The following is a 24,881-nucleotide window of genomic DNA, read 5'->3' as shown; positions in this document are numbered from 1 at the left end:
TTGGTGAATAGGGTGGCACAGTAGGAATGAAGGTGAACAGAAGAACAGTTGATACTGAAACCTTGCCATCAACACTCTGTATTTGGGGACAGGGTTACTTCAGCCTAACTTGAGTGATCATGTGGGCAGAATGCTGTTTCAACTGCATTAGCTGTACTCTTGGAGCATATCTTTCAGTTAATTTCATCCAGAAATAATGCAGTTTGTACACTCCAGGATCTCACTGTGATGGGAGCCAAAGCACAGTTAAAAAATTAATTTTAAAATCATACTCGTGTTCCAGACCACTAATGTAGACATACCCCATAATGCTCTGGGTCTGGCCCAACCGATGAGTCATTTCTTGATATTTCAGTAAATCATTAATAAGAACTTCTATTCTGTTTGGTTATTTTTTTTTATGATTTTGATTTGGCTTGAGATGAAGACATCTAAATGTGTTTATATATGAGCTAGTGTGCACCTCTCCATATCACAGCTAGAGCCATTTTTGTTTACGCTATCGTGCAGGGCTATGTGGGTTGTGGGTTAACCCTGTCTAAGGATGTAGCATTTCTTATTTGGATATTCCCACACCGCTTTGTCAGTTTAGTTTCTAGCCTGTACAGAGTCTATAGACTGTTATTGTGATCTTCCAAATTCTGGGCAAACTAGGGAGAAAATCAGCTTAGATTTAAGTCTTTTCTGAAAGATCCCCATACTAAGTATCCTTGCATTCTGGTGCAGTTCTCCAGCAGTAATTATTTAGGTCTTTAGCTGATTTGGTAACGCTTTAAGACACATCAGAGCACTTCAGTTCTGTTACCAGCCTTCAAGACAGTAGTAAGCAAAGCAGATATACAGATGTTTAATGCCATTTCTCTCAATGTTGCTGGCCCAATAGTTTCTGGCTCAAACTTAGTTCAGAATGCATTATAATCTCTGGAATTGTTTCACTCTTAACTGTCCCAAAACACTTAGTTGTTAGACAGTTTTCATGTATTTTCCAAGAAGAACTTGGCTTTGTCTTCAACCCTTGCTCTGGTAAGACAAATCAGCCTGCAGCATCATTCTGATAGCCAGGCAAAAGTTATACTTAGTAGGAGTACATGTCTTTTAAACCCCTCCAGGGATGGTGACTCCACCACTTCCCTGGGCAGCCTGTTCCAATGCCTGACGACCTTTTCCTTGAATAAATTTTTCCTGATATCCAAATCTAAACCTCCCCTGGTGCAACTTGAGGCCATTTCCTCTTGTCCTATCATTTGCTACTTGGGAGAAGAGACCAACACCCTCCATGCTACAGCCTCCTTTCAGGTAGTTGCAGACAGCGATAAGGTCTCCCCTCAGCCTCCTTTTCTCCAGGCTAAACAGCCCCAGCTCCCTCAACTGCTCCTCATAAAACTTATGCTCCAGACCCCTCAGCAGCTTCATGTCACTTCTCCGAACTCTCTCTAGCACATCAGTGTCTTTCTTGTAGTGAGGGGCCCAAAACAGAGCACAGGATTTGAGGTGGGGCCTCACCAGCACTGAGTACAGGGGGACGATCACTGCCCTTTGTGCTAGAGGTGAGAACCTGGTATTTGGCACTCAAATCCCATTTCCCACCTGCTATGCCACCCTTGTGTTTATTCACGCTGGCTTTCAGGTTTGATATTTTCACCTGAAGTGTAGATAGCAAAGCCAAAGCAGTTATTTCTCATGGAAACAGGGTAGGAAAATCATAGTTTATTTAATCTCTGAGCATTAGCCACATACACTCAATTTCCAAAATCAATGCTATTGCCTTAAGACACAGGGTGAGCTATGACAGAAACTTCTCGTCTATTTTTTATATCACATTATCACGAAGTAAGTTTGATACTGGCAAACTGTATTTCACAGTAACTGAGCATTGTTATTCCATACTTTGGCTATCTTTTTTTTTGTGCCATACAGCACTGAAAATAAAAACCTAGGTTACTGTTAAATAGTGAAATAAGCCTAGAAATTTCAGTGGTTAATCTTTAAATAGTTACTATTACTCTAAATGTGACACAGAAAAATCCATAGTTGTCTCAGTGTTTTAAAAGTGCCTCACCCTTGTACTTGGGTAAAACACCTCAGTAATTCTGGGAGAGCAGTCTGAATAGATGGCTGTCATAGACATGATGAGGCTACCCACATGGTATAGTCAAATCAGCAAACTGAAACACAGTCTCTGCCTTGGATGGCGATTTTCAGACACCTGCACCTTTAAGCTGGGTAGTGGCAGCTCCGTAGCAGTGGGAGATTTTCTCTCTAATTGGGTATGGCTGGAAACTCGCCCAACCTCCAAGTTTAAGCACCCTGGGGAGCCTGCCTGTGCTGGGTGGAGGCTGAGTTAGGCTCAGGAGGTAAGTACTGACTTACAAATTCCTTTTACTTCAAGCATTTGAGTGGCTATTTATAGTGAAGCTACTTCCAATTCATTAGGACATCTGTTGAGGTAATATAAATTCTCTGCTTGCTTTAGTTCATGTGCCAGGTAGACTACGCATAGCTCAATATTTACTCACCAGCTGGAAGCTGCAGGAGAGAGAAAGCAAGAGAAAGAGGTTTTTAAACCAAGAAATGCATCCTGTGGTGCTGCTCAGAGCTGAGCAGGTGGTGTGGAACTGCTGGGAGGGTGGTATGGGAAGGCAAAGATGGCTGGGAGAACGCAGTGCAGCCTCCAGCACCTTCCGGAGTTTCTTCTGGGTTTGGGCAGGAAAGGTGGGCTCTGGTCCCAGCACTTCACACTGGATGCAGGTGGTGCTGTCTCCTCTCTTTAACAATTCCTACGTCGCTAAGAAGCATCCCTAGGGAGATTCAGGACAGGCATGTCATTAAGGCTCACTAGGAAATGGGATGGAAATAGGGAGCTTAGTCAAAAGCAGTAAAAATATCATTATATAGACAATTTTTTTTGTTGAGGTCTTTGCTAAACGTTAATTAAGGCTGAAATAGTACATGCCAAATGTGCTACTTACATGGCTACACGTACTTATGCTACAGCATAAATTGCATATTCTTGGTATTGCAGTCTTTGGCTTTTTTAGTCAAAGGGAAGGTCTTCTTTGCTGTGAGTGTCTGTATGTTACAAGTTGGGGCAATATGCATCTCAATGATATGGATGCAATGTATCTGAGAAGTATGATAATGAAAGAGGCACTAGTTAGCTGTTGTGAACTACATAGATAAGCTGCACTGCCATATAAGAAAGCTGGTCACACAACATACAGAAATGGGTAAAACCACTGTCTTACAGGCAAAAGATTATAATTAGCAACAGTTATTCAAACTTTAAAACTGGAGGGAATAATTTGTTCCTTTATGTATGTTTGGATTATATTGTCTACATTTCCCCAAATATCCCCATTTATTGTAGTAATGTGACTTGATTCTTACAGAATTGCTCAAGGGCAAGCTCTTAAACTGGTTGGTCTTTAAAATCAAGTTTTGGCAAAAAAATGTTCCAAATATATTTGCTTTTAAGTACACTTGCAAAGCACTGTGACTTGAAGAAAACAAATCACTAGAGTGTACTGAACCTGATTTGAATGGGACATGTCATGTGATTGAAAAGCGTGACAGATGTAATGTTGCAGCTTTGTTTTTTATCTCTGAGAAAACTGGGGTTGTCTATAAAATTATTATTTTTTTTTAAATCAGGCACTTTACTCTGGTTTCTGAACCATTAGGACATGATTAGGGCACCATTTTTAAAGCTTTTTTTCTTCCCAATCATTATTGTATGATACTAACATCTTTGTGAAGGGAGAATGCTAGTCCCTTTTTTTTTTTTTTTTTTTTTTTTTTTTAAATTAATTAGGGCAGTGAAGTACAGGGAAATTAAGGCCTGGATTTGCAAACACACTCAGATGTCAGTACAAATAGTCTGTCTGGTTGTCCCAAAGTAAGAAACAGCTCAATGCAGACGCTCTGTCCCTGCCGCACATTCTGTTGCTCCTGGAGCAGAGCGAGGGGCTGTCACAGAAGGTTCCAGGCAGCCTCTGCTGTGCTGCTCCTCTGGGCAGGCAGGTCCCCGGTGCCCCAGGGAATACTTTTGGGGGCACCTAAAGCCAATGCAGCAAGGTTCCAGATCTGGCTTTGAAGGGCACCTCAAGGCTGCCGTAAGCAGCAAGGAAATGGGCTGCAGCCATTCGGTAGAACTGCCAAGGAAGCTCAACCTGTTTCATGGAATAAAGTGAAGATGGACAATGGATTTGCTCCTACTTGAAGAAAGAAGTGGATGGCAGCCGAAGCTGCAAAATGTGCTCTGACTTCTGGCAAACAGAGAGAGAAACATTTCAGCCTACCAGTAAAATATGTTTTCCTTTTCTTCCTTTCATCTTTTCAGTAAGGATGATGGCAATGAGCGTGACTGAGTAACTTCCCTGAGCGTGTGGTAGGATTTTCAGTGGCTTTGTGTAATTGTCTTAAAATGCAGCAAAGTTCCCCCTGTAGCTCTGGACTCATACCACCTGTTTAAATATGTCTTTGTTTGCTTATAATAACTAAAAAACCTCTCTAGTGACACTGGGGAAGGCTTTACTTTGGCTTTCTTAGCACATGCTGTGTGGCATCACTGCTCCTTCTCTCATTTTATGTTTTAAACCAGCTGCAGCGCAATTCCAACAGGCATAGTGAGAATAAAAGGCCCCTCCTCCCCACCAAATAATGGTACTTACATCAGTTTTCCGAGACACTGTTTTCTGCTTAATGTTTTTCAGGGAGGCAGAGCTCAGAAGCATGCCGGGGAAGCCCAGGCTTACCTACTTTAATGGAAGGGGGCGAATGGAGCCCGTACGATGGCTGTTGGCTGCAGCCGGCGTGGAGGTTAGTTGACCCTCGGTACAGTGTTCCAGACCGGTGTTTTCAGCTGGCCTCAATTGTAAGGAACAATTCAACATGCACATGGAGGGTAAGCGGCTGCGAGGGGGTGGCTGCATTGATTTGGCCAGTGGCACTCCATGTTTGTGAACACCGTGTTCAGTGGTTAATATTTTGAGTGCAAACTAAGCAATTAATCATAATGGGTCAAAATGGGGATTTATTTAAAGACACTTAAAAAAATCTGAGTTTTCCATCTGTGCAAAACCACCTTAATTCAGTCTTAGTTTGCAGTTACAATATGTGTAAAGAAGTGTTGTTGGCTTACATGCTCTGCAGTGGGGTTAGAAATAGTTGATTTACCTTGTGCTTCCCTTGGCACGGGCTGCAACCCATCTTCCTCCTGTAGATGTCTGTACTCCGTGTTTTCCCACACTAAGGTTATTTCTGAATCGGTGCCCTGAGGCAGGAGCGGCCAGGCCCTCCTGCTCCTCCCCGGCTGCGGGGATGGGTGGGGGATCCTCAGGACATGGTGGCCAAACAGCGCAGTTGAAGATTCAGCTCCTTATTTTCTGCTTGGTTGGGTCATTCTGTATGTGGTTACTTGCAGTCATTCACAGAAGAAAAAGGTTGAAGTACAGCAGTGTAACACTCTTTCCTTTTCCAGTTTGAAGAAATTTTTTTGGAAACAAAAGAGCAGTATGAAATGCTAATCAAAGGTAAGAGCCTGACACCTGAGGCTTAGTCCTTTGAAAAATTGCTTCGATTTAGCTAAATTTGTGGTTGAACATCAGTTTATTTAAACCTGTTCTTTCCAGTGCCAAACAACTCCTGTAAGCTAAATGCCATCGGTTCTTTGACTCTGTTTATCATAGTACATCAGACAGGAGTAGCAAACATTCCTATTTAATCTATGCTGTTGAGCTGTTAGCATGGTTCCTGGCACACTTTTGGTCCTGGGCAAACAGCACTCCCCAAAGCAATTCCTGGGCATCATTTGGGAGCTGACCAGGCCAGGGGCCGTTTACAAGATGCCTTTTAGATGTGACCACCGTGCTCTGTAGGCAGAGAGAGCTGAATAGAGAAAACGTGGCCAGTCTGTGCCAGCTGGCCCGAGCTGAGGTTGAGTTGATTAGTACAGATGTACCTGTACATCAGTTCTGAAGCTCAGTGACATAAGCCTCTAAATAAAAGGCTGGCATGGCACCGAAATACCCAGGAAAGCCAGTTTTCTTTTGTGCTAGGCTCTGTGTGGGCAGACTAGTGACAGTCCTAAGCAGGATAAGCCTGAGCCATGAAGCTTCCCACTGGCTCCCTGTTTTCTAACTGGGGAGGCACCTTCAGAAAGTCTGACATGGTCAAAGCAGCAAACCACAAAGGCTTCATGTCAGCCTTGGGAGTGAGACCGGTTCCCAAACAGCAGTGCATAGCCCCAGCCACTGCGCTTGGTATTTGGCCAGATGAAACCCAGCAGTCCTCCTGGAATGAGAAAACCTTGCTGCTGGGGTGAGGAAGGCGTTGGAGCTGCGAGGAGCACTACAGGGTGTACCTACCCCACATCTACCTGCTGCCCAAGGCAGGTGGGAAACACCTCACAGCAGGCTGAGCTTGCCAAGACATACTAGGAGACTTGGAAGAGGACTCATCTGCATTCTGGTTGCTTGCTCAGAAAGGAAAAGCTGTGTTTAAAGCAATTCTGACAAGAAGACTAAAATGAACAAAAATTAAAAAAAAGAAACGGTATCAAGAAGATCAGAATTAAATTTGCAGATCCAGCTGGCTGGGAATCTGACAACATGGAAGAGCAGTGCAGTGTAAAGATACCAATTATAGCTGTAAATATGATAGCTCAGGTACTGAAAGCCCAAATAAGAATTTGCTTTACAGGACTAATTAATCCAAACAGAGTGGTAGAATCCTGGATACAGCATTCCAGTTCATCTGTATCCAGAGAGAAGAATTAAGTGGTGATGAAAGGGATAGGGAAGTTTTATGAAAAAGATCAAGGGCTTTTTCATATATATATATATTTTTTTTTTTTTTAATTTTTTTTTTTTTTTTTTTGAGCTTAAGAGGGTGAGAACACACAAAAAGGTGGGGTTTGACATGGTGGATTGAATAAAGACGAATTAGTTAGTCATCCTGACAGAGGGATCTCTTGAATGCTGCTGGTCATGCAGGGCAGGACTGAACAAGAATAAACCCACATTACCTCTCTCTCTCTATTTTTTTTCTCACCCTACCAACATGCTTTTTGCCAGGGTATCCTGTGTTTAGACACGACCACATTGTTAGAGCGGTTCAGGCTTGACTTTGGCCCATGCCAGCTGATGATCTTCTAAGCAATGCCCCAGCAGCGTCCAGGATGAAGCCTGGGCCAGGGGCTGTTCCCGACAGGCAGCTTGCAGACAGGCAGCTGTTCTGGAGACTGAGAGAGTTAAATATCACCATCCTGGCCAGACCTGTACCCATTGGCCTGAGAGATGACTGCCTTGGCTCAATCTGTGCAGCCACAGGTTGCCCAAGTTGCTACCTGGATATCAACCAGCTCTGCTGGTCAGTGACAAATGGCAGGTCTAGATGATTGTTTTTTAACGTACGCTGCACAGACCGCCTTCTGACAGCAAAATGCAATCCGCAAAACGACTGGCAAACTGCTTTTGATCCTGCATATAGATTCCATGTAGTGGTGATGTGAAGTGGTTCTGGCTGCAAAGCAAAGAGAAGCAGTCTGCTACTGGTCATGAGAGAGAAATCCCTCTTTTCTGTAGATAAGAAACAAACCGTGCATTCAGTTCACTCACATTTGCTGCATCACTTTTTGTCAAGGGCCAGAAAGTCAGATTTTGTTTTTCACTTCATGTCTTTCTGCTGAAAAATAGCCTTGCAAAGTTGTTAGTTTTCCTGGTTTACTGTGTTCCTGCTAGACGGATACCAAGTAATATTTCTTCCTTAAGCTGCAGAAGTGTGTTCTGGAAAGATATGAAGACACACTATCTTTCTGTGAATGTTTACGACAAACATTCAAGAAACAAACACAGGCCATTTGTTGCTGCAGAGAGAACTACTCTTTGAATTTAAACTGTAAATTAATAATACACAATGGGAGAAGAATGTTTATTAATTCGAGACTAGCAAAGTATTTTAATAGCTCTGTGGAGGAAAAAAGTGAACAGTGTGTCTGTTAAAATGAACCCTTGTACCTGACAGAAAGATGCACCAAATGCATTAAAATTGAGCAATTAAAATAAATTATTCATTTTGAGTAATGCAAAGTGACAGCTGCCTAGTTGGATTTGGAATTTTGCTGTGATTTTAACAGGGCGGGATTGTTCTCTGGATGCCCTTAATGAGTAAATGGAAGAGGGAGCATCTCCAAAGACTCTGAATCAGTCCAGCAGAAAACTGGTCTCTAAAAGGCTGATTTTCTTATGCTGAATGTCTATGTCAGCTTAGCGCTCAGAGCTGCCTCACTGAAGGCTCAGCCAAATGCTTCTACCAGCACCAGGAGAAAAATGGACTACAAAGATGTATCTAAAGAGGCTTAAATTGTTGTGGAATGACATTGGGGGAAGGCCCGTAACGAAAATCTATGAAGACTCTCAAACTAGTCTCACTGGAGTGACTGTCTGTAGCTTCACGACGTCTGAAGTGGCCTGGTCTCTTCCTTTATCCCAGGAGCTCAGCCTTGCTGTGGTACTATCCCTCTCATACTTTCTGCTCATGCGTGTATGTCCCTGGCAGGGCACTGATCTGTGTTCAAAATAATTGGTGTGATGCAGGCTAACTAATATTTGATATTTCCCACAACATTAGTTTACTGCATGGAGTTTTACAGTCAGGGCAAGACATCAGTGATCTCCTACACCACTAAAGAAACGCAGTCAGCCTCTCACTCTCCTGTAAAGCTGCAAGTCTAGAAGGAACTAACAAGCTTTTCCTCAACTTCCCACCCTAGATGGATCCCTGCTGTTCCAGCAAGTGCCCCTGGTTGAGATGGATGGGATGAAGATGGTGCAGACCAGAGCCATCCTGAGCTACATAGCAGGGAAATACAACCTCTATGGGAACGACTTGAAGGAGAGAGCCCTGTACCGTAATGCCTTCTTTCACTTAAAGAGCAATCTGTTATTTGATAGTTGCATTATATAGAACAAATTCAATCCTGTAAATCCAGTAGAAAGGCGTGAGAAGGCTAACACAATAGAAAGCAAGGACTTTAGCCTTTGCTTAGGTTTTAACCACTGCTTCTAAAATCCTGCTGAACAGAAACAAGCTCTTAGTCTTTTTAAAAAATATTTAGCTTTAGTTTAAGTTTAGTTTTGGCTGTGAAAATTGGCACTATGGTGGTGATATAAAATTCTTATAAGGAGCCTTAGTTAATTGGAAAACAGATTGAATAACTCCTGTGCTATTTTCTACCGTCTTTCCCTTACCAACAGGATTGACATGTATGTAGAAGGAATAGCAGATCTGATGCAAATGATTTTGATATTTCCTTTCTCTCCACCTGAAGCAAAGGAGAAAAATCTTGACTCACTTAAGGAGAGGGCAACTAACAGGTACTTCCCAGTCTTTGAAAAGGTAAGTGACAGTGAGATGTGCCTATAAAACTTATATTTACAACTACCAAAGTTTCACCCAAATAAGAACATGTTTGTAGTGCAGGTCAGTTCCAAATCCTCAGCTTTCTTGGCTGTCTCAAAGAAGGGGAAATACGGCAGCACATTTTCTCTATTTGTTGTCTTGTGTTGTCAGGGCTGTGGTATTTGAACATCTACAAAGCAAACAAAGCAATATGTTCTCAGCTATACAGCAAAACAGGGACAGTCAACATGGCTTCACCAAGGGGAAGTCGTGTTTGACCAACCTCATAGCCTTTTATGAAGACGTAACAAGGTGGATTGACGATGGCAGAGCAGTGGATGTGGTCTACCTTGACTTCAGCAAAGCATTTGACACCGTCTCCCACAGCATCCTCACGGCAAAACTGAGGAAGAGTGGACTGGATGATCGGGTAGTGAGGTGGACTGCAAACTGGCTGAAGGAGAGAAGCCAGAGAGTTGTGATCAATGGGGCGGAGTCTGGTTGGAGGCCTGTATCTAGTGGAGTGCCTCAAGGGTCAGTTCTGGGACCAATACTGTTCAATATATTCATCAATGACTTGGATGAGGGAATTGAGTGTACTATCAGCAAGTTTGCTGATGACACCAAGCTGGGAGGAGTGGCTGACACGCCAGAAGGCTGTGCTGCCATCCAGCGAGACCTGGACAGGCTAGAGAGTTGGGCAGGGAAAAATTTAATGAAATATAACAAGGGGAAATGTAGAGTCTTGCATCTGGGCAGGAACAACCCCAGGTTCCAGTACAGGTTGGGGAATGACCTATTAGAGAGCAGTGTAGGGGAAAGAGACCTGGGGGTCCTGGTGGACAGCAGGATGACCATGAGCCAGCACTGTGCCCTTGTGGCCAAGAAGGCCAATGGCATCCTGGGGTGTATTAGAAGGGGGGTGGTTAGTAGGTCCAGAGAGGTTCTCCTTCCCCTCTACTCTGCCCTGGTGAGACCTCATCTGGAATATTGTGTCCAGTTCTGGGCCCCTCAGTTCAAGAAGGACAGGGAACTGCTGGAGAGAGTCCAGCGCAGGGCCACAAAGATGATTAAGGGAGTGGAGCATCTCCCTTATGAGGAAAGGCTGAGGGAGCTGGGTCTCTTTAGCTTGGAGAAGAGGAGACTGAGGGGTGACCTCATTAATGTTTATAAATATATAAAGGGTGGGTGTCACGAGGATGGAGCCAGGCTCTTCTCGGTGACAACCAACAGTAAGACAAGGGGTAATGGGTCCAAGCTGGAACACAAGAGGTTCCACTTAAATGTGAGAAGAAACTTCTTCTCAGTGAGGGTGACAGAACACTGGAACAGGCTGCCCAGGGGGGTTGTGGATTCTCCTTCTCTGGAGACATTCAAAACCCGCCTGGACGCCTTCCTTTGTAACCTCACCTAAGTTTTCCTGCTCTGGCAGGGGGATTGGACTAGATGATCTTTTGAGGTCCCTTCCAATCCCTAACATTCTGTGATTCTGTGATTCTGTGAAAACTTTTTGTTAAAGTAAAAGCAAGCATGTATGTTGTGTGGGTTTTGTGTTGGTTTGGTTTTGGTTTTGTTTTTTATTTAAGGGGATAGTTCCACACTTTTATTTGTTTAGAGCACATCTCTCTGCTCTACTTAGTTTCAGTTGGAACATTTTCTTTAGAAGAATGCAAAAATCCCATGCAAATAAATCAGGTAGAGAGATTAGGAGTGTTTCAGTAAAACAACAGTCATAGATTTCTGTATGTCCCTGTTTCAAAAAAACAACAAACCAAACCCATCTGACTCAGACATCTGGCAACATTTCTCACTTTTGTAACGTTCATCTAGTTTTGATGGACGGCAATAATAAAGGCTGAACATCCCGTAAGTTCTTATGACTATAATAACCTGTTCTCAAAGGCAGGGAGTTTCTTTGGTTAGCTATTGTAATTCTGTATTTCTAAGTTTGCATCCTGGTACCAACATTAGACATAACTTTAAATGAAATATCCAAATGGCAGTTTTATATATTCTCAGAATTACTCTTTAATTCCTCCATTACCCCTATTTTTAATTCTATGTACTAGTCTATTTAAGCACATGGTTTTGTCTCTATTCCCAGTGCCTGTCATCATTCATTATTACTGAGTGACCAAAGTTTGTAGTCTCTGTTACAAGAGTTAAGATTTTTTTCCCAACAATAATGAAGTGATTTATGCTCACATCTTCCAGCTGAAAACTCCACCCTGAGATTGCAGATGTAATTGCTGTTCAGCTCTACAGCTGTGCTGTGAGGCTCAGCTGCCAGGCATCACATGTTGCATTCTCACCTTCAGCCACATTCTCTTGTGTTCTACAGGTTCTGAAAGAACACGGCCAAGACTTCCTTGTGGGCAACAAATTCAGCTGGGCAGATGTTCAGCTAATTGAAGCCGTTTTAGCCGTGGAGGAGAAAATACCTGCTGTGCTGTCGGGGTTTCCTCAGTTGCAGGTAATTTTGTACTTGACCATGCCTGTATTGAGGAACGAGAACCGATTGCCCTGAAGTGATCGTCTCTCCATGCTATTTAAATCAGGAGTGTGGGCTCTTCAAGGAACTGTCATTATCCATGTGTTTGTTTAACGTCAAAGACAAGAGGGAATAGATTTAGTTGTTTTGTGTGCTCCTGACTAAATCTATTCAGGGATACCTGTCCCTCTTTCAGAGGTATGTGCCTCCTCAATAGAAATAAATTAATGTCATCCCAAGGGAATCCCTGATCTAAGCTGCCCTGTTTTCATGTTCCTGCCTTCTGTCAGTAGGTGTTATCTAATACCAGATAACAAATCAAATCTGTGATACGGGTTCACGCGTTAGAATAAGGTACAGTGTGCTATTTTCTGTACTGGCTGATATTACAATTTTGGGATCCCAGTAACCTTGCTTCACTTCTGCCTTCTACAGTATGACTAGAAACTCAAGCCTTAGCATTAAGCCACAGTTTTCTTTCAACAATCAACTCAATAAAATCAAGGATGAATTTTCGGCCTTTGTGATGTGTACAAAGTCTGAGATCAAACAGAAGTGAGGCACTTCTGCTGTGAGATTTGACCCAAAATCAGAAGCCTCCAGATACGCAGCGTGCCATGGAGCACACTGCATGGGCAAACCAGGGACATGACCTGCAGGAGTTACTAAGAATTGCGATATAGAGTGGATGGGAAACAAAGCGGATGGTGTTCAGTACTCCTCTCATGTGCCTGTAATAATGATAAAAAGCAGTGCAGACAATGCAAATTTGGGTTGAGAATGTCATGCTTCTTTGTGCTTACAAACTGTAAATCTGCAGGGTGCACTCAAAGACTTTGGCTTTATTGCCATCAACAAAAGAAACAGTCCAGCATCAGAATATCACAGGTATTTAACCTGGAAATGATGAGGAAAAGGGCTTTGATTTTTTTTTGATTTTTTTTTTATTTTAATTTTTTAAATCTCAACCACAACAGTTTAAGTCTGAATTTAGTGTGACAGAATGAAGCACTTCAGCCACAAGTGGGCAGTAACGTGTGTGAGACTTTATACCATACGCAGTTTTGCAGCCTCATGTAATTCTTGCCTCTAGCTCCCATCTTCCAGGAAGAGAGCTTAGCTGCTAGGCATGGGCACAGTTATGTTGAAGCCAGGCCTTGAATTATGAAGGGATTTCTTCGCTGCCAGAAGGGAAAAAGTTTCTAAAATTGGTGGTTACTTATTTCATAGTTTTGACTTTTCTTGCTTCTTCTTGCATTTCCCCCTTATCCTTCCAGTGCCTGTAAGAAAGAGGAAATTATATTAATACATCTGCCAGCAAGCACTGGCTGTTGCTCTGTGAAGCTCCTCTCCCTTAGCCCCACTGTTAGAAGAGGTTCTTGTGCATCTAAGGTTGCTCAGGTAACCTCGGGGTCCCCAGCTGCTTGCAGTCGGCATCAGTGAGTCCCCTCTGACTGCGTCTACAGTGAGATGTCCCAGGGTCCTTGACTCAGTTGCCTTAACACAGGTATCTTTTACCACCTGAGATGCCCAGCTCTTTGCTAATACTAGTCCTGATGTCCAGCCACTGGTCCGGAAGGGAACAGGTCTCCCTGAGGGCCGTGTTTTATCTGCCAGACATATGCAGATATTTTGGCTACCCTAAGGAGCATCGCATAGTACATGACTCCCTCAACTGAACTGAGCCAAGGATGCCTCCAGGCATTTCACCTTCACCCATACAATCCTAAAAGTGCCGGGACAGTGTGACAACAGTGGCTATGCTAGGTGCAAACAGAGCTCAGATACTTACACAGTGTAATAAAAATGGAAATCACGTTAACATATGTTGTGGTTTGCCCACATGGTAGTTCATACCACCAGAACCAGCAATGAAAAATGCCATGGGCTGGGTTAGTGTATTTGTACCTTCAAAACTATCCCCTGGTGCCTCTGGATATTGAATTTTTTCCTTCAGTTTCTTTCAGGCAGCAGAGATTTAGACAATGTCTGCTCCAGTACTGCCTTCACTGGTAAGAACAGGCTTCTTGCAGCAGCTGAGTCCTCCTCCTGTTGGACAGGACACTGTAGGTGCCATGAGATGTCAGCGACTGTCAGGGTCTCTTCTGTCAGCAGGGGGAAGCAGCTGTTCTCTGCAGGGAGCACAGTTTGCTACTGGAACAGCTGGAATTTCTCTCTTACTCTGTTGGTTTTATTTTTTAGGCTTTTAAAATAAGAATGAGCAATATGCCTACGATTAAGAAGTTTCTGCAGCTTGGCAGCCCAAGGAAACCCCCACCAGATGAATGTTATATAGAAACCGTGCTGAAGATTTTGAAGATATGAACACCTTGATACCTTCACCAAGACTCAAAGTACTGAAAGAAACAATCCCAAAAATCCAAACCCTTAACGGAAGTAGGAAGCTCAGTAAATTAGTATCATTGTAGTTAAAACCAATGGTAAAACAACCAAACAAAAAACAACCCACCCGAAACTGAAATAAAGCATTCTAATTACTCTGGCAATGTGACAGCAGATTTGTCTTTATTGATATCAGATACTTGGAAAAAACTGAAAACAAAGGAGTATTGCTATTTGTAATGTAGGGAATTTATTTCTTTGAAAAAAGACTGATGCAGTGCTAGTATTGTCAGAATGTAAATTATTGAGGAAGATATTTTCTGGATAAAAATAGGCTTCAAGATCAGAGCTATGGAAGAGAAGAAGGGTCACCAAATCGCTTATTCTTTGAAGAAGTAGAGTTGTTCCAGATAAATTTTTGGTAAGTACTTATATTGCATTATTTTTGAAGTATTATGTGAGACTTCTAAACTAATATTAGTTTCATCCGCTGCCACTAAAGCCAGATCTCTATGGTTTCTCATACTTGCCAGATCTTGCCTAGTAACCATGTCTTAGAACATTCCATTATCATCTTCTTCTACCTTTTAAATGCAATTCTTTGAGACACCCTAGTTCAGCGTTCCCAGTGCACCAGAGTCTGTGCACCTCTTCACATGATGAATCTCTTCAAAGGAAGGGAAAGACAGAGCCACATCCTTAAAGAGACACTCAGGTTCAACATTTGTTCATGCTTCTTACTGTGCATTTGCCTGCCACTTTGGAGGACTCTCAGCTCCTTCCTGGACCCAGTTCTGGACACCAGCCAGCTACATCTTTGTCCCAGTAAAACAAGAAGCACCAGGCTCCATTCCCTGGCTCTGAGGCCACATACACACTATTAAACTCTCTGATTACCCAGAGCTCTGCAGCCACGTCCAAGCTGCCTGTTGGAGCTGGCGCTGGCATGGACTGGCTGTGGCTGGGAGCCATTCGGACGAGAGCAGCGGCCATGGACCAGTGACCCCTGAGCAAAGTTCTGCCAATTCAGTTACACAGATGGCATCTTCCAGCACCCGTGCCCCAGCACTGCCTCGTGCTTGATGTGGTCTTTGGAGATCTTTGCCCTTCCAGGGGGCAAAAACTGAGCTTGAGCTGCCACTTTGCACAGAATTAAACATGGGTAGCTGAGAGAGGCTGCTGCTTCTGCGTTGCCCTTGCAGCAATGTGGTGGGACCAGTGGAACCAGCTCCTCCCAGTGAGGACTGTTGGTGATGGTGGGGGCAATTCATAGAGTGACAAAGGGGAAGGGAGGAGTGGGGTCACAGGGCACTGCAGGTTTTATGGCTAAAACATCTCAGGTGCCTTAAAGATGCAATAAAGTTTCCTAAGTTTCCTTTATTATCAACCTCTTCTTGTGCAGGTAAGTTTACAAATTGTTTAGTGAGTTGTGCTCATTATCTCTATACTAAAAAACTATTTAAGGTTTCTTGGAAAGAGACTTGGGTCCAATGTGAGCACTGAAGAATATGCCACCCAAGAGACTCCCAGGTCTGATGACAAGGTCAGCTCAGGCTGAAGAGAGGAATTGACCTGCGATGCTTTCACCCTGGATCTCTGCTCCAAATAGCAAGTCACTGGGCACAGAGGTGGCAGCTGTTGTGGTTGGTATCGGCACCTTGCTCCACAAGACTAGCAATCCTGTTTAGTGGTGACAGAGGTGGCACCTCTGTCCTGTCCCAACAAGAAAGCGGCTGCATGTCTGCCTGCTCAGGGACCCCACCTCCCTGGTAGCTGCTACTGCAGCGATGTATGTACAGCCATATCTCAAATAGTGAGTGCTAGCTCTGTACACAAGTGCACCTTTATGCTCTAAGCAGACATAGAACTGAAGTAGAAAACATTTTATGTGAGTTATTCACAAGTGTGTATAAGGTAAGGCCCTCCTGTAAAATTTTGTCACTTTTGTAACTAGGGGTTAAAAAAAAAGTGTCTCTTAGCATCAGCAAGCCTTCAGGCCAGCAGAACAGGAGTAAATCTTCTGAAAATAAGGGTGCTGGAAAACTTCTAGCATACCCCATTTGCAGCTTAATTCTGTAAGAGGTATGAAAAACTGTTAAAAGCAATTGCATTGCCCACTGGCACATTGGCTTAAACTGTGATGACAGAGAGCACAAGCAGTTTAACAAGCCATATGGCATGTTCCAGGCTCTATGGAGAAGAGGGCTGGAGGTCACTGTTGGGAGAAGGCAGACAAATACAGACTCCTGGTACTTGGTGCGTAAGTCTTTCTTTCCATGCCCACCATATTTTACAATGGAACAGAACTCCGCGTGAGAATGTTTTCTTTGCTTACTTGAGAAGTAACTGTTTTCCCCTCTGGGCTCCCGGGAATGCTGGTATTTGTGGTTAGCGCAGGGTTTTTTAAGAGCTGGCACAGATGCTCACTATGATCATGACCTCTTGTGAATCACACATCTGTACATAGTCAGCATGACTTAGGAATTGATTTTCTGTAGTTTATAAGTGACTAAACAGGTCTATTTTTTTTAATTATTGCTGTATGAGATAGGAGTTTCCCATTGTCAGAGAGCTGTGTGCAGTTATTTGTAGGGAGGGACTAGAGGCCAATATAATCTCAAGGCAAAGCTACTGAGAGTTTAGAGCGAAGTACACTAGGGACAAGGTAAGCTTTTTGGATTTTTGACATGCATAGGGAACTAGTGTACTTGAACCTAAGTCAGTGACTGGAGTTCATGGATTAAATACTTGTAGGTACTTTTTTACTAAGATGGTTATGTGCATCAAATGTTAAATTATTCATCAACTGCTTTCTAGGTGAACAGATTTAAAAACCAAGAAATTTAGATCTCAGAAGTGTGGAGTGGTGTCTCTCACCCTCTTCTTCCTATTGTAGAGAAGATGATGTTATTTACTAGGACAATATATTTTTGCAGCTATTTGCTTGTGCTGCTGTTAATGCTTCAGCTTTATTGTTGACATGACATTAATAACTGCGAAGCCATTATAAACCAGTCACTGTCTATGTGCTTGCTGCTGATGTTCACACACTGGTTCTGAAGGGGGGGGATGACAGTCTGTCTAGAAATTATTATTGCTTTAACTTCCAGCAAAGAATTAAAATTAAACCAGGCAGATATTGCACCTTGGCTCTGTCTGTTGTAAAGGCAACTCTAATGTTACCAGAGTCAAAATCAAATTCCGCATCTTTGAGTGCTTGCCTGAAGAAATAACAGGAGCAGGGAGTGTTGTAAACAAGATTGAATGCTTACAATGGGGTAAAAAAGACCCCAAACCCTTATATCACTTTATAGTGCAGCATAATAGCTGCTGGAAAAAACCACAGCTATTGCTGAATTTATATTATATACCTGATTAAACAGTAAACTGTATCCTGAGATAATGCCAAAATAAACAGAGCAGCATATTTCGCACACCCTGCTTTTTGGTCAGAGCAGAACGCTTTGGGATGCCAGGAAGTTTTCATTTGCTTGTTTTCTGACACGGGCAAATCTCAGAGTTCTGCTTAGCTAAACTACTCACATAAAAGACATCTTAAGGCAAAATGACAACATGCAGTGTCTCAGTACAGTCTTTTACCTCCTCCACTAACGTGAAGAGGGTCTCGGACCATAAATTGGTTTCAAACAAGGCAACCTTGAACAATGCTTAAGAATTGGTTAGAGGCTCAAGACCAGCATTCTGAATCTTTATTTTGCAAATCTTACTGCTTTACTTCAAACCGTAGGAAATCAGGCACATAGAAACATGGCTGCGAAACCCAAGCTGCACTACATCAACGAACGAGGCCGAATGGAGCAAATACGCTGGTTACTGGCAGCAGCCGGGGTGGAGGTTTGTCTTTCTTTTTTATTCTCGGAGTGTGTGACAAAAACATCTTTTCACTGTTCCATATAAAAAATGTGAGTGACCAGAAATTTCAAGTTCTGTGTTTAGGGCATTGCTGACCAAGCCAACGATGACCACCAGCTTACTCGTAAGCAGGAGGGCTTAGGGTTCCCGTTTCACTTCCAAGCATCATGTGCCAAGCCTACTGGTAGCACCATAAATGCCTCTCCGCTGTAGCTAGTGACAGAAAAAAGTTATAACCATAGAAGAAGAACCTGGCTGCTTAACTTCTGATCACAAGGGTCCAGGACTTTTAACTCTGAAGGCCTCCAATTAAATCCCGGTGTTCAAAATAGCAAAAAATTATTATGCTTATTAACATATAGCTCATCCCTGAAGTTATTGCATATCATAAAAAACACCAGTAATTCTTTTTACCTCTTACAGTTTCTGATATTAAATGGGAGAGGGAGTGATTTAAGAGCTGTGAGGTTTTGTCATGGTGATGGGCACTGTGCAGAAAGCCACATGGGGCACATCATCTCTTCTCTTTGTCCGTCCATTTGCCAGCTTGTGGCCAAGGACCTATAACACAGTGCTGCTGTTGCAGTGTGAATTTACTTATCCCCTCCTCTGCCTACACTGTCTCTTGCCGGCACTGACAACAGAAGCGGCGTGGTCCTCGTTTGTTTGGCAGACAGGGGTTTGTGCCTTTCAGTCACCTGAGCTTTAGAGAAATCTTACCTGCACAAAAATATGAACCACATGGGAGAAGGAAGAGGAGACAATGTGACAGAGGCAAAATAGATTTTTAAAGCTATTGCTTCCCCCAAACACAGCTTTTTGTGCCTTCACTGTCTCATGCAAAGCAGAAGCTATTGATAAAACATGAAACATGCAGTGACAACACGACTTTTCTTCTGTATTTCCTGCAGTTTGAAGAATGTTTTGTGAAAACAAAGGATGATCTGACAAAGTTAAGGAAGGGTAAGTTTCCTTCACTTGTTAATAATTTTTAATAACAATAACAATAGCTTCTCTTAAAAAGCCTACGGAGTCTTATGTCTCTTAAAAAGAAAAACTAGACTAGGTTGTACATGGGGTATCACAGCTGCTCCCTGCGGTGTTAGATGGCATCATCCACCCAGTCACAAAGATATTATTATATGCATTTATATTCTCAGCATATGTTGTCAAGCCTTTAAATAGTACAGATTTCCATAATACTTACCAAAACATAGACAGAAAACATACTTCAGTTCTTCTCATCTGTATTAACCTCCATGAAAATCGTGTGAGTTAGGGCCGTGCAGTGCAGGACTTGTCTTTTTCACTGTCTGACTGCTGAAAGTTCTGCACTTGGGCACTTCCTCAGATTTGAAGAAACTTTAAGAAGCTGATTGATATAATACTAAGTCATTAACGTGTCCCTAAAAGGTGGTTCTTGGTTTCATGGTAGGCATTTTCCATCCATGCTATGGGAATGAGGAAGATTGCCACCAGAAGGGTTATCAAGCCCTGGAACAGGCTGCCCAGGGAAATGGTTGAGTCACCAGCCCTGGGGGGATTTGGAAGACATGTAGATGTGGTGCTTAGGGACATGGTTTAGTGGTGGCTTTGGCTAGGTTAATGGTTGGACTCAATGTTATCTTAAGGGTCTTTTCCAACCTAAATGAGTCTATGATTCTAAATGAAAAATAGTGTGTGTGGTTACTTTGCCAAACATCCACTAATGGTTCTCACTCACAGACTGAATGTCTCCTTGTCTTGTCCCCTTTGCCCTAGGTGGATTCCTGCTGTTTCAGCAAGTGCCCATGGTGGAGATGGATGGGATGAAGATGGTGCAGACCAGAGCCATCCTCAACTACATAGCAGCAAAGTACAACCTTTACGGGAAGGACCTGAAGGAGAGAGCCCTGTACGGTAGCAGTACCGCCTTTGTTAGACTACAGTCCATCCTACCTCTCTGCGTAACACAGGAATATCCCAGCTCGCAGTGAGATTCAGGGTGATACAACAGTTTTTCACGTGGCACGTGCTGACTGTGGCTGCAGGTGATGTTGCAACAGCAGCTCGATTAGATAGGCAGGATGCAGCAAGGGAGTTCGTGGAGGCCCAAGGTCAATACAGTCATCAGAAGAAAGCAGTCGGGAGTGCAGAGGGCAGACTGTCTCCCTGACACAGCTTTGCGTTTTCTCCTGCAGTTGTCAGCAGCAGGGATTTTCACCACATCAGGTTCAGAGAAATGTCTTTGATGGAAACAAAAACCCTCTCTCTAATAACAACCAGGAATCACAATTAGAATTATTAACTGCTGATTAAAGGATAGGACTCTTAAGGCACATGGTTTGACTTGAAGTATTTTTAAATGCCTCAACTTAATTAGCACAGAAAAACATATTTTAGGATCTTTTTCAGGAACTGTATAGACCTACTGTGTAACTTACCGTGTCCGATTGGACTTTTAACACAAGTTTGGATGACACACATGCCACTTTTGTACTGGGGTTCAAGGTAACCCACTTAATACAGAGAAGTATCACTCGTAGTGAAAAATGGACGTGGTGCAGTCCTTTTGTTTTTGGTGAGGCACTTTGCACTTGTCTTTTACCACACTCCCACTTTTCCCCTGAAGCTACTGCACTCGGGGGGAACTGCTCCAAGCTGTGCATGCTGGATAGAAGAGGTGGAGAGTTCCCAGCATCTCAGTGGGGTTATTGCTGGTAGATGTCGTGCCATTCAGACCTCCTGTGTTTGACTTGACCAGCTGGATCTCTTCATTTCAGAATTGATATGTACGTGGAAGGATTATTTGATCTGAATGAGTTAATCATAACCTATGATTACGGACCAGCAGATAAAAAGGAGCAACAATTAGCTACTATTTTGGACAAGGCCACAAACAGATACTTCCCGGTCTTTGAGAAGGTAGGTGGCAAAGATGTAGCAGCTTAATTAATATTGTTTTCCTAAAACTCCGTTCTGGATCTACACTTATTGAGTGAGACAGGGAACAAAAATTGCCACTTTAAAATATAAATGCTGTGGTTTTTGTGGGACTGGCACAAGGATGGAGACAGCACACTGCAGAGGGGACACACAGCACTACAAATGTGGGAGAGACGCAGAGCTGCAAAACCCAGGAAACACTGAGCCCCCAAACGTCCATGTTTCAGTCTGGATGTTGCTTCAGACAAAAGACACTATAGCATCAGCTTTTACATAAAGTTTGCTCCTAATGTGCAGAACTCCCTGTACCATACGTGCTGTGTAGTGCATGACAGCTCCTTCTGTACTAAAATGAAGACTGGATTAGCTGGGTGTCAAGAGCACGAGGCACAAGTTACATAAGGAGAGGTCTCAAGGCAATATTCCCAAAACTGAAGAAGAAACAGGTGAGAACTCAGGGAGCTGCCCTTAATTTGAAACAATCCAAGATACTCTTGCTATGCCCTGTGCTGAACTTAAGCCTGATGTAAATTTTGTAGGCATTTGCAGAGATGGTTTTATCCCATAAAGCTTAGCTTTCAACACAGCGGCGCTGATTACATGAGCTACAGAACTGAAGGCAGGAGAGATACAGCTGAGCCGCCAGAAGAATGCAAAAGAGAAAGCACTGATAAATGATGCAGGGATGACAGTGTGGTCAGATCATTCCTTTGCACTACAGATGTTCTTATTGCATTTTCTTCTTTCAAGGATAACTCCATGGAGTTTATGACCTTGCTTTGAAGAAAAAAAACCACATCTGCTTCTGGTTCTCTGTTTTTAGGTTTTGAAAGAGCATGGACAAGACTTTCTTGTTGGCAACCGGTTTAGCAGGGCAGATGTGCAATTACTTGAAATCCTTTTAATGGCAGAAGAATGCAAGCCTGATATCCTTGCCCAGTTTCCTCTCTTGCAGGTAACAGAATGGACAGTTTTAATGGACAGTGAATCAAAGCAGGGCCACTGATGAAAACTGGCTGAGAAATACGGGGGAGTGGGAGGGTGGGGAAAGAAATGAAAGACAAAACCAAACATCCAAAGTAATTTTAGCTGACCCCAACTACTGATGGTTATTGCTGCCTTCTGTCACTGTAGCCACAAAAGTATAATAGGGTGAAGCATGTAGGTTCTTCTGCAGGATCAATGCACAATGTTATTTTTAGAGAATGGATAACATTGAAACGTCTGACAGTTACCATAGTTCTTAAGCACAGTACTGGTTTGGTTTTGTTTTGTAGAGTTTTAAAGCAAGAATAAGCAGTATCCCCACAATAAAGAAATTCCTGCAGCCTGGCAGCCAGAGGAAACCACCACCACGACAAGAAGATGTAGCAGACATCCTGAAAATTTTCTACTGAGCAGCAACCTAAGCCCACGGAAACTCTATCATGGCTGTCGCGTTTGCTGATAGTGGTGAAGTGAAATGAATGAAAACAGTGAAAAAGTTTTTTATTTCTTTTTCCTTAGGTACAGCACTGGTTTTAGCCTACCGAAAACACTTCCAATATAAATCTGCGTGAGCATGCCAGCAAATGAAATAGTTCACTGAATTAGGGGGTACACTGGACAACAAAAATGTCTTAAATTACTTAAGAGAATACCTGAAATAAAGTCTTACTATTGGCAATGAAGACCAGGTTGTTCCATGACTTCTTGCTGCTACTTACACACCTAAGGGTTCTCTGGTTCTGTCTTTCTGGCATTCCCAAGAGCTGCTGGAAAATGAAGAGAGCTTATAAGTTGCATGTGAGTTGTACCTTATAATCACTTCTATCAAAGCTCTACTACTGAGAGGATAGCAAGACAGTTGAACGCATAAATATGTGTATTATTTAAGACCAAACCAACCAAGCACGTAAATGTACCCTAAAATGTACCCTAGCCAGTGCCCTAAAACCAACTAATGGTCTAGTACTGGTGGTTTCAGGCTGGGCAAACTCAGGGCACTAAAACTCTTGCTAATGCCAACAGTTTCTTTATAAGTAACGTCATGCAGCTGGACCAAGTCTTAGCATCAAGAAAGGAAAAAACACAATGTTTTTCTGCAGCAGCATTATGCGACATAATGTGTGAGCTGCGCTTTTCAAGTGTGTTGAATACAGGTAGCAACAGCTTAGAAAAACGACAACAAATGGGACCTTTGTTTTAAACAACATGGAACACCGGAGCTGCACGTCAGTTCTGCAGCATGGTGGCACTGGGCATATCCCAGCAGGTCTCATTAGGCACATCTGAGTCTCCCTTCTCTACAGTCCCTATTGCCCCTGCTAATACAATACGATGCAACAGTTTGTGTGTGCAGCTATATCCCTTGGAAGTACATTTTAAATATTAGCTCATAATTTTGAACACAGCTCCAACCCAAATTAATATAGCTCTGATGTGTTTCATATAGAGAGGAAATTCACAAAGCCTGATGACACAAAACATTTTCCAGTGCTTTGTCAATAAAGCAATATCATGTCTAAAGAAGTATATGTATATTTATGCCTTATTGTTTTAAAGGAAGAGGCTAAATGGAAGCAAGCTGGTGCCCAGCAGCTGAGGTGAACACTCACTCCTAAGTTATTAGGGTGTCTTTGAGATTTCCCCTAGTTTTAACTCCTGGATGGTCACTCTGGACCTAGAGTGCTTAAGAGACTGGATGCCTTCAGGCATGCAAGATACAAATGACACTTCTACAGCATTTTCCAAAACACTTTACAAGCTCAGTGAAGTGACATTTCCAAAAGTCCTGTTAAATTAGGAGACAGACTGTATTTTATTTTTCACTTTTATTTAGGCTAGTGCGTGTGTTGAAGAGGACTTTCCTGAAATCTTGATGGAAACCTCTGATAGGTTAGGGAATGTCAGTGTTGGGATAAATCACACGCTGAAGACTCCTCTCTTCTACCCCTAAGGAAAGGTTGCAGGGACTGGCTTCGTCTCAATTTTTAACCGCGCAGCTGAGACAGCATCCTTTTGAGTAGTTCGAATGTCCAACGTAGCTCAAGTGCATGATGAGGGATTCCTCCTGAATTTAGACCTGAATTGACACTTACGTAAAAGACACTGGACAGCTAGACTAGGCGTAGGTGTCTACCAGGTTAGGTAGGTCTACAGTGTCGCTAACTTTCATGCTTGAAAGCATATTTTCTTACCTTGCAGTTCTCTAACACAGTGGATGTCAAGTCCTTGCAGGAGTAGTCACTGGACCTTGCATATCTCCTAGAGCTTATCCTGGCCAGGCCTACAAATGATTAATCCAGCCAAACTACTTAAGAGTGAGTTTGGATTTCTGAAACACTACCAGACACACCTTGGTGCACATATCTGTGCAGAAAAAGGTTCAGTCATCACTCACATGGTGCTCGCTGCTGCGTGGTAAGTCATGTCTGTCCAACAGTGCCGGAAACACCCTTTCCGGCAGTGCCGTTTGATCTTTTACTCTTAAAAACCCCTGTGCTAACAGCAAACATCAGCACTCCTGGGAGCCAGAGGGGAAAGCAGTCCCTTCTCAAGCAAGCAAATTCTCAGGCAGAGTTTTGTTCCAGTACAAAACATGAACAAACCAATTCAGGCCAGATGTCAACAGAAAACAAAATGTGGGCAGCTTGTGCTTCTCTAGAAATACCAAGAGTGGGTTTCTGCTGCACAGAGCACAGATAGCAGGGCTCTCGGTGACTTCCCTGCAGGGCTGTTTGTCCTGCCGTGGTGCGGTCCGCAGCGCCGGGCTCTCTGCAGCAGCGGCTGGGGACCAGAGGATGCCCTGGAACGTGCACAGTGGTGTGGACACCTCTGCATAGGTGACCGAGCCCCGCTGCGGGCTCTC

The 24,881-nt window shown here is 43.2% G+C and overlaps 2 protein-coding genes across 3 annotated transcripts; both read left to right on the top strand.

Moving 5' to 3' along the window:
• The first annotated feature begins 2,284 nt into the window (after positions 1-2,284).
• LOC135986619 (glutathione S-transferase A4-like) lies at positions 2,285-14,388 on the top strand. 2 transcript variants are annotated; one of them, XM_065630809.1, is made up of 7 exons: positions 2,285-2,354; positions 4,713-4,818; positions 5,480-5,531; positions 8,771-8,903; positions 9,255-9,396; positions 11,741-11,872; positions 14,093-14,388. In XM_065630809.1, the coding sequence occupies exons 2-7, from the start codon at positions 4,732-4,734 to the stop codon at positions 14,213-14,215; spliced, it is 669 nt and encodes a 222-aa protein (XP_065486881.1). In that variant the 5' UTR covers positions 2,285-2,354; positions 4,713-4,731; the 3' UTR covers positions 14,216-14,388. The 2 variants fall into 2 exon arrangements, with proteins under 2 accessions (XP_065486881.1, XP_065486882.1); XM_065630810.1 differs by lacking the exon at positions 2,285-2,354 and adding an exon at positions 4,343-4,387.
• A 3,613-nt stretch (positions 14,389-18,001) lies between these two features.
• LOC135986602 (glutathione S-transferase-like) lies at positions 18,002-22,701 on the top strand. Its single transcript, XM_065630743.1, has 6 exons — positions 18,002-18,088; positions 19,018-19,069; positions 19,868-20,000; positions 20,869-21,010; positions 21,855-21,986; positions 22,309-22,701. The coding sequence occupies exons 1-6, from the start codon at positions 18,002-18,004 to the stop codon at positions 22,426-22,428; spliced, it is 666 nt and encodes a 221-aa protein (XP_065486815.1). The 3' UTR covers positions 22,429-22,701.
• The last annotated feature ends 2,180 nt before the right edge of the window (positions 22,702-24,881 follow it).

This window comes from Caloenas nicobarica, chromosome 3, assembly GCF_036013445.1.
Source record: "Caloenas nicobarica isolate bCalNic1 chromosome 3, bCalNic1.hap1, whole genome shotgun sequence".
NCBI lineage: Eukaryota > Metazoa > Chordata > Aves > Columbiformes > Columbidae > Caloenas > Caloenas nicobarica.
The sequence above is the reverse complement of the archived record's forward strand: the minus strand, read 5'-3'. Positions and strand labels throughout refer to the sequence as shown.

Bases quoted from the DNA above. Each gene is read 5' to 3' on its own strand.
- LOC135986619 (XM_065630809.1), top strand. From the start codon at position 4,732: ATGCCGGGGAAGCCCAGGCTTACCTACTTTAATGGAAGGGGGCGAATG. The intron at 5,532-8,770 runs GTAAGAGCCTGA...TTCCCACCCTAG, and splicing joins GTATGAAATGCTAATCAAAG to ATGGATCCCTGCTGTTCCAG. The intron at 8,904-9,254 runs GTACCGTAATGC...CCTTACCAACAG, and splicing joins GACTTGAAGGAGAGAGCCCT to GATTGACATGTATGTAGAAG.
- LOC135986602 (XM_065630743.1), top strand. From the start codon at position 18,002: ATGGCTGCGAAACCCAAGCTGCACTACATCAACGAACGAGGCCGAATG. The intron at 21,011-21,854 runs GTAGGTGGCAAA...CTCTGTTTTTAG, and splicing joins ACTTCCCGGTCTTTGAGAAG to GTTTTGAAAGAGCATGGACA. The intron at 21,987-22,308 runs GTAACAGAATGG...TTTGTTTTGTAG, and splicing joins CCCAGTTTCCTCTCTTGCAG to AGTTTTAAAGCAAGAATAAG.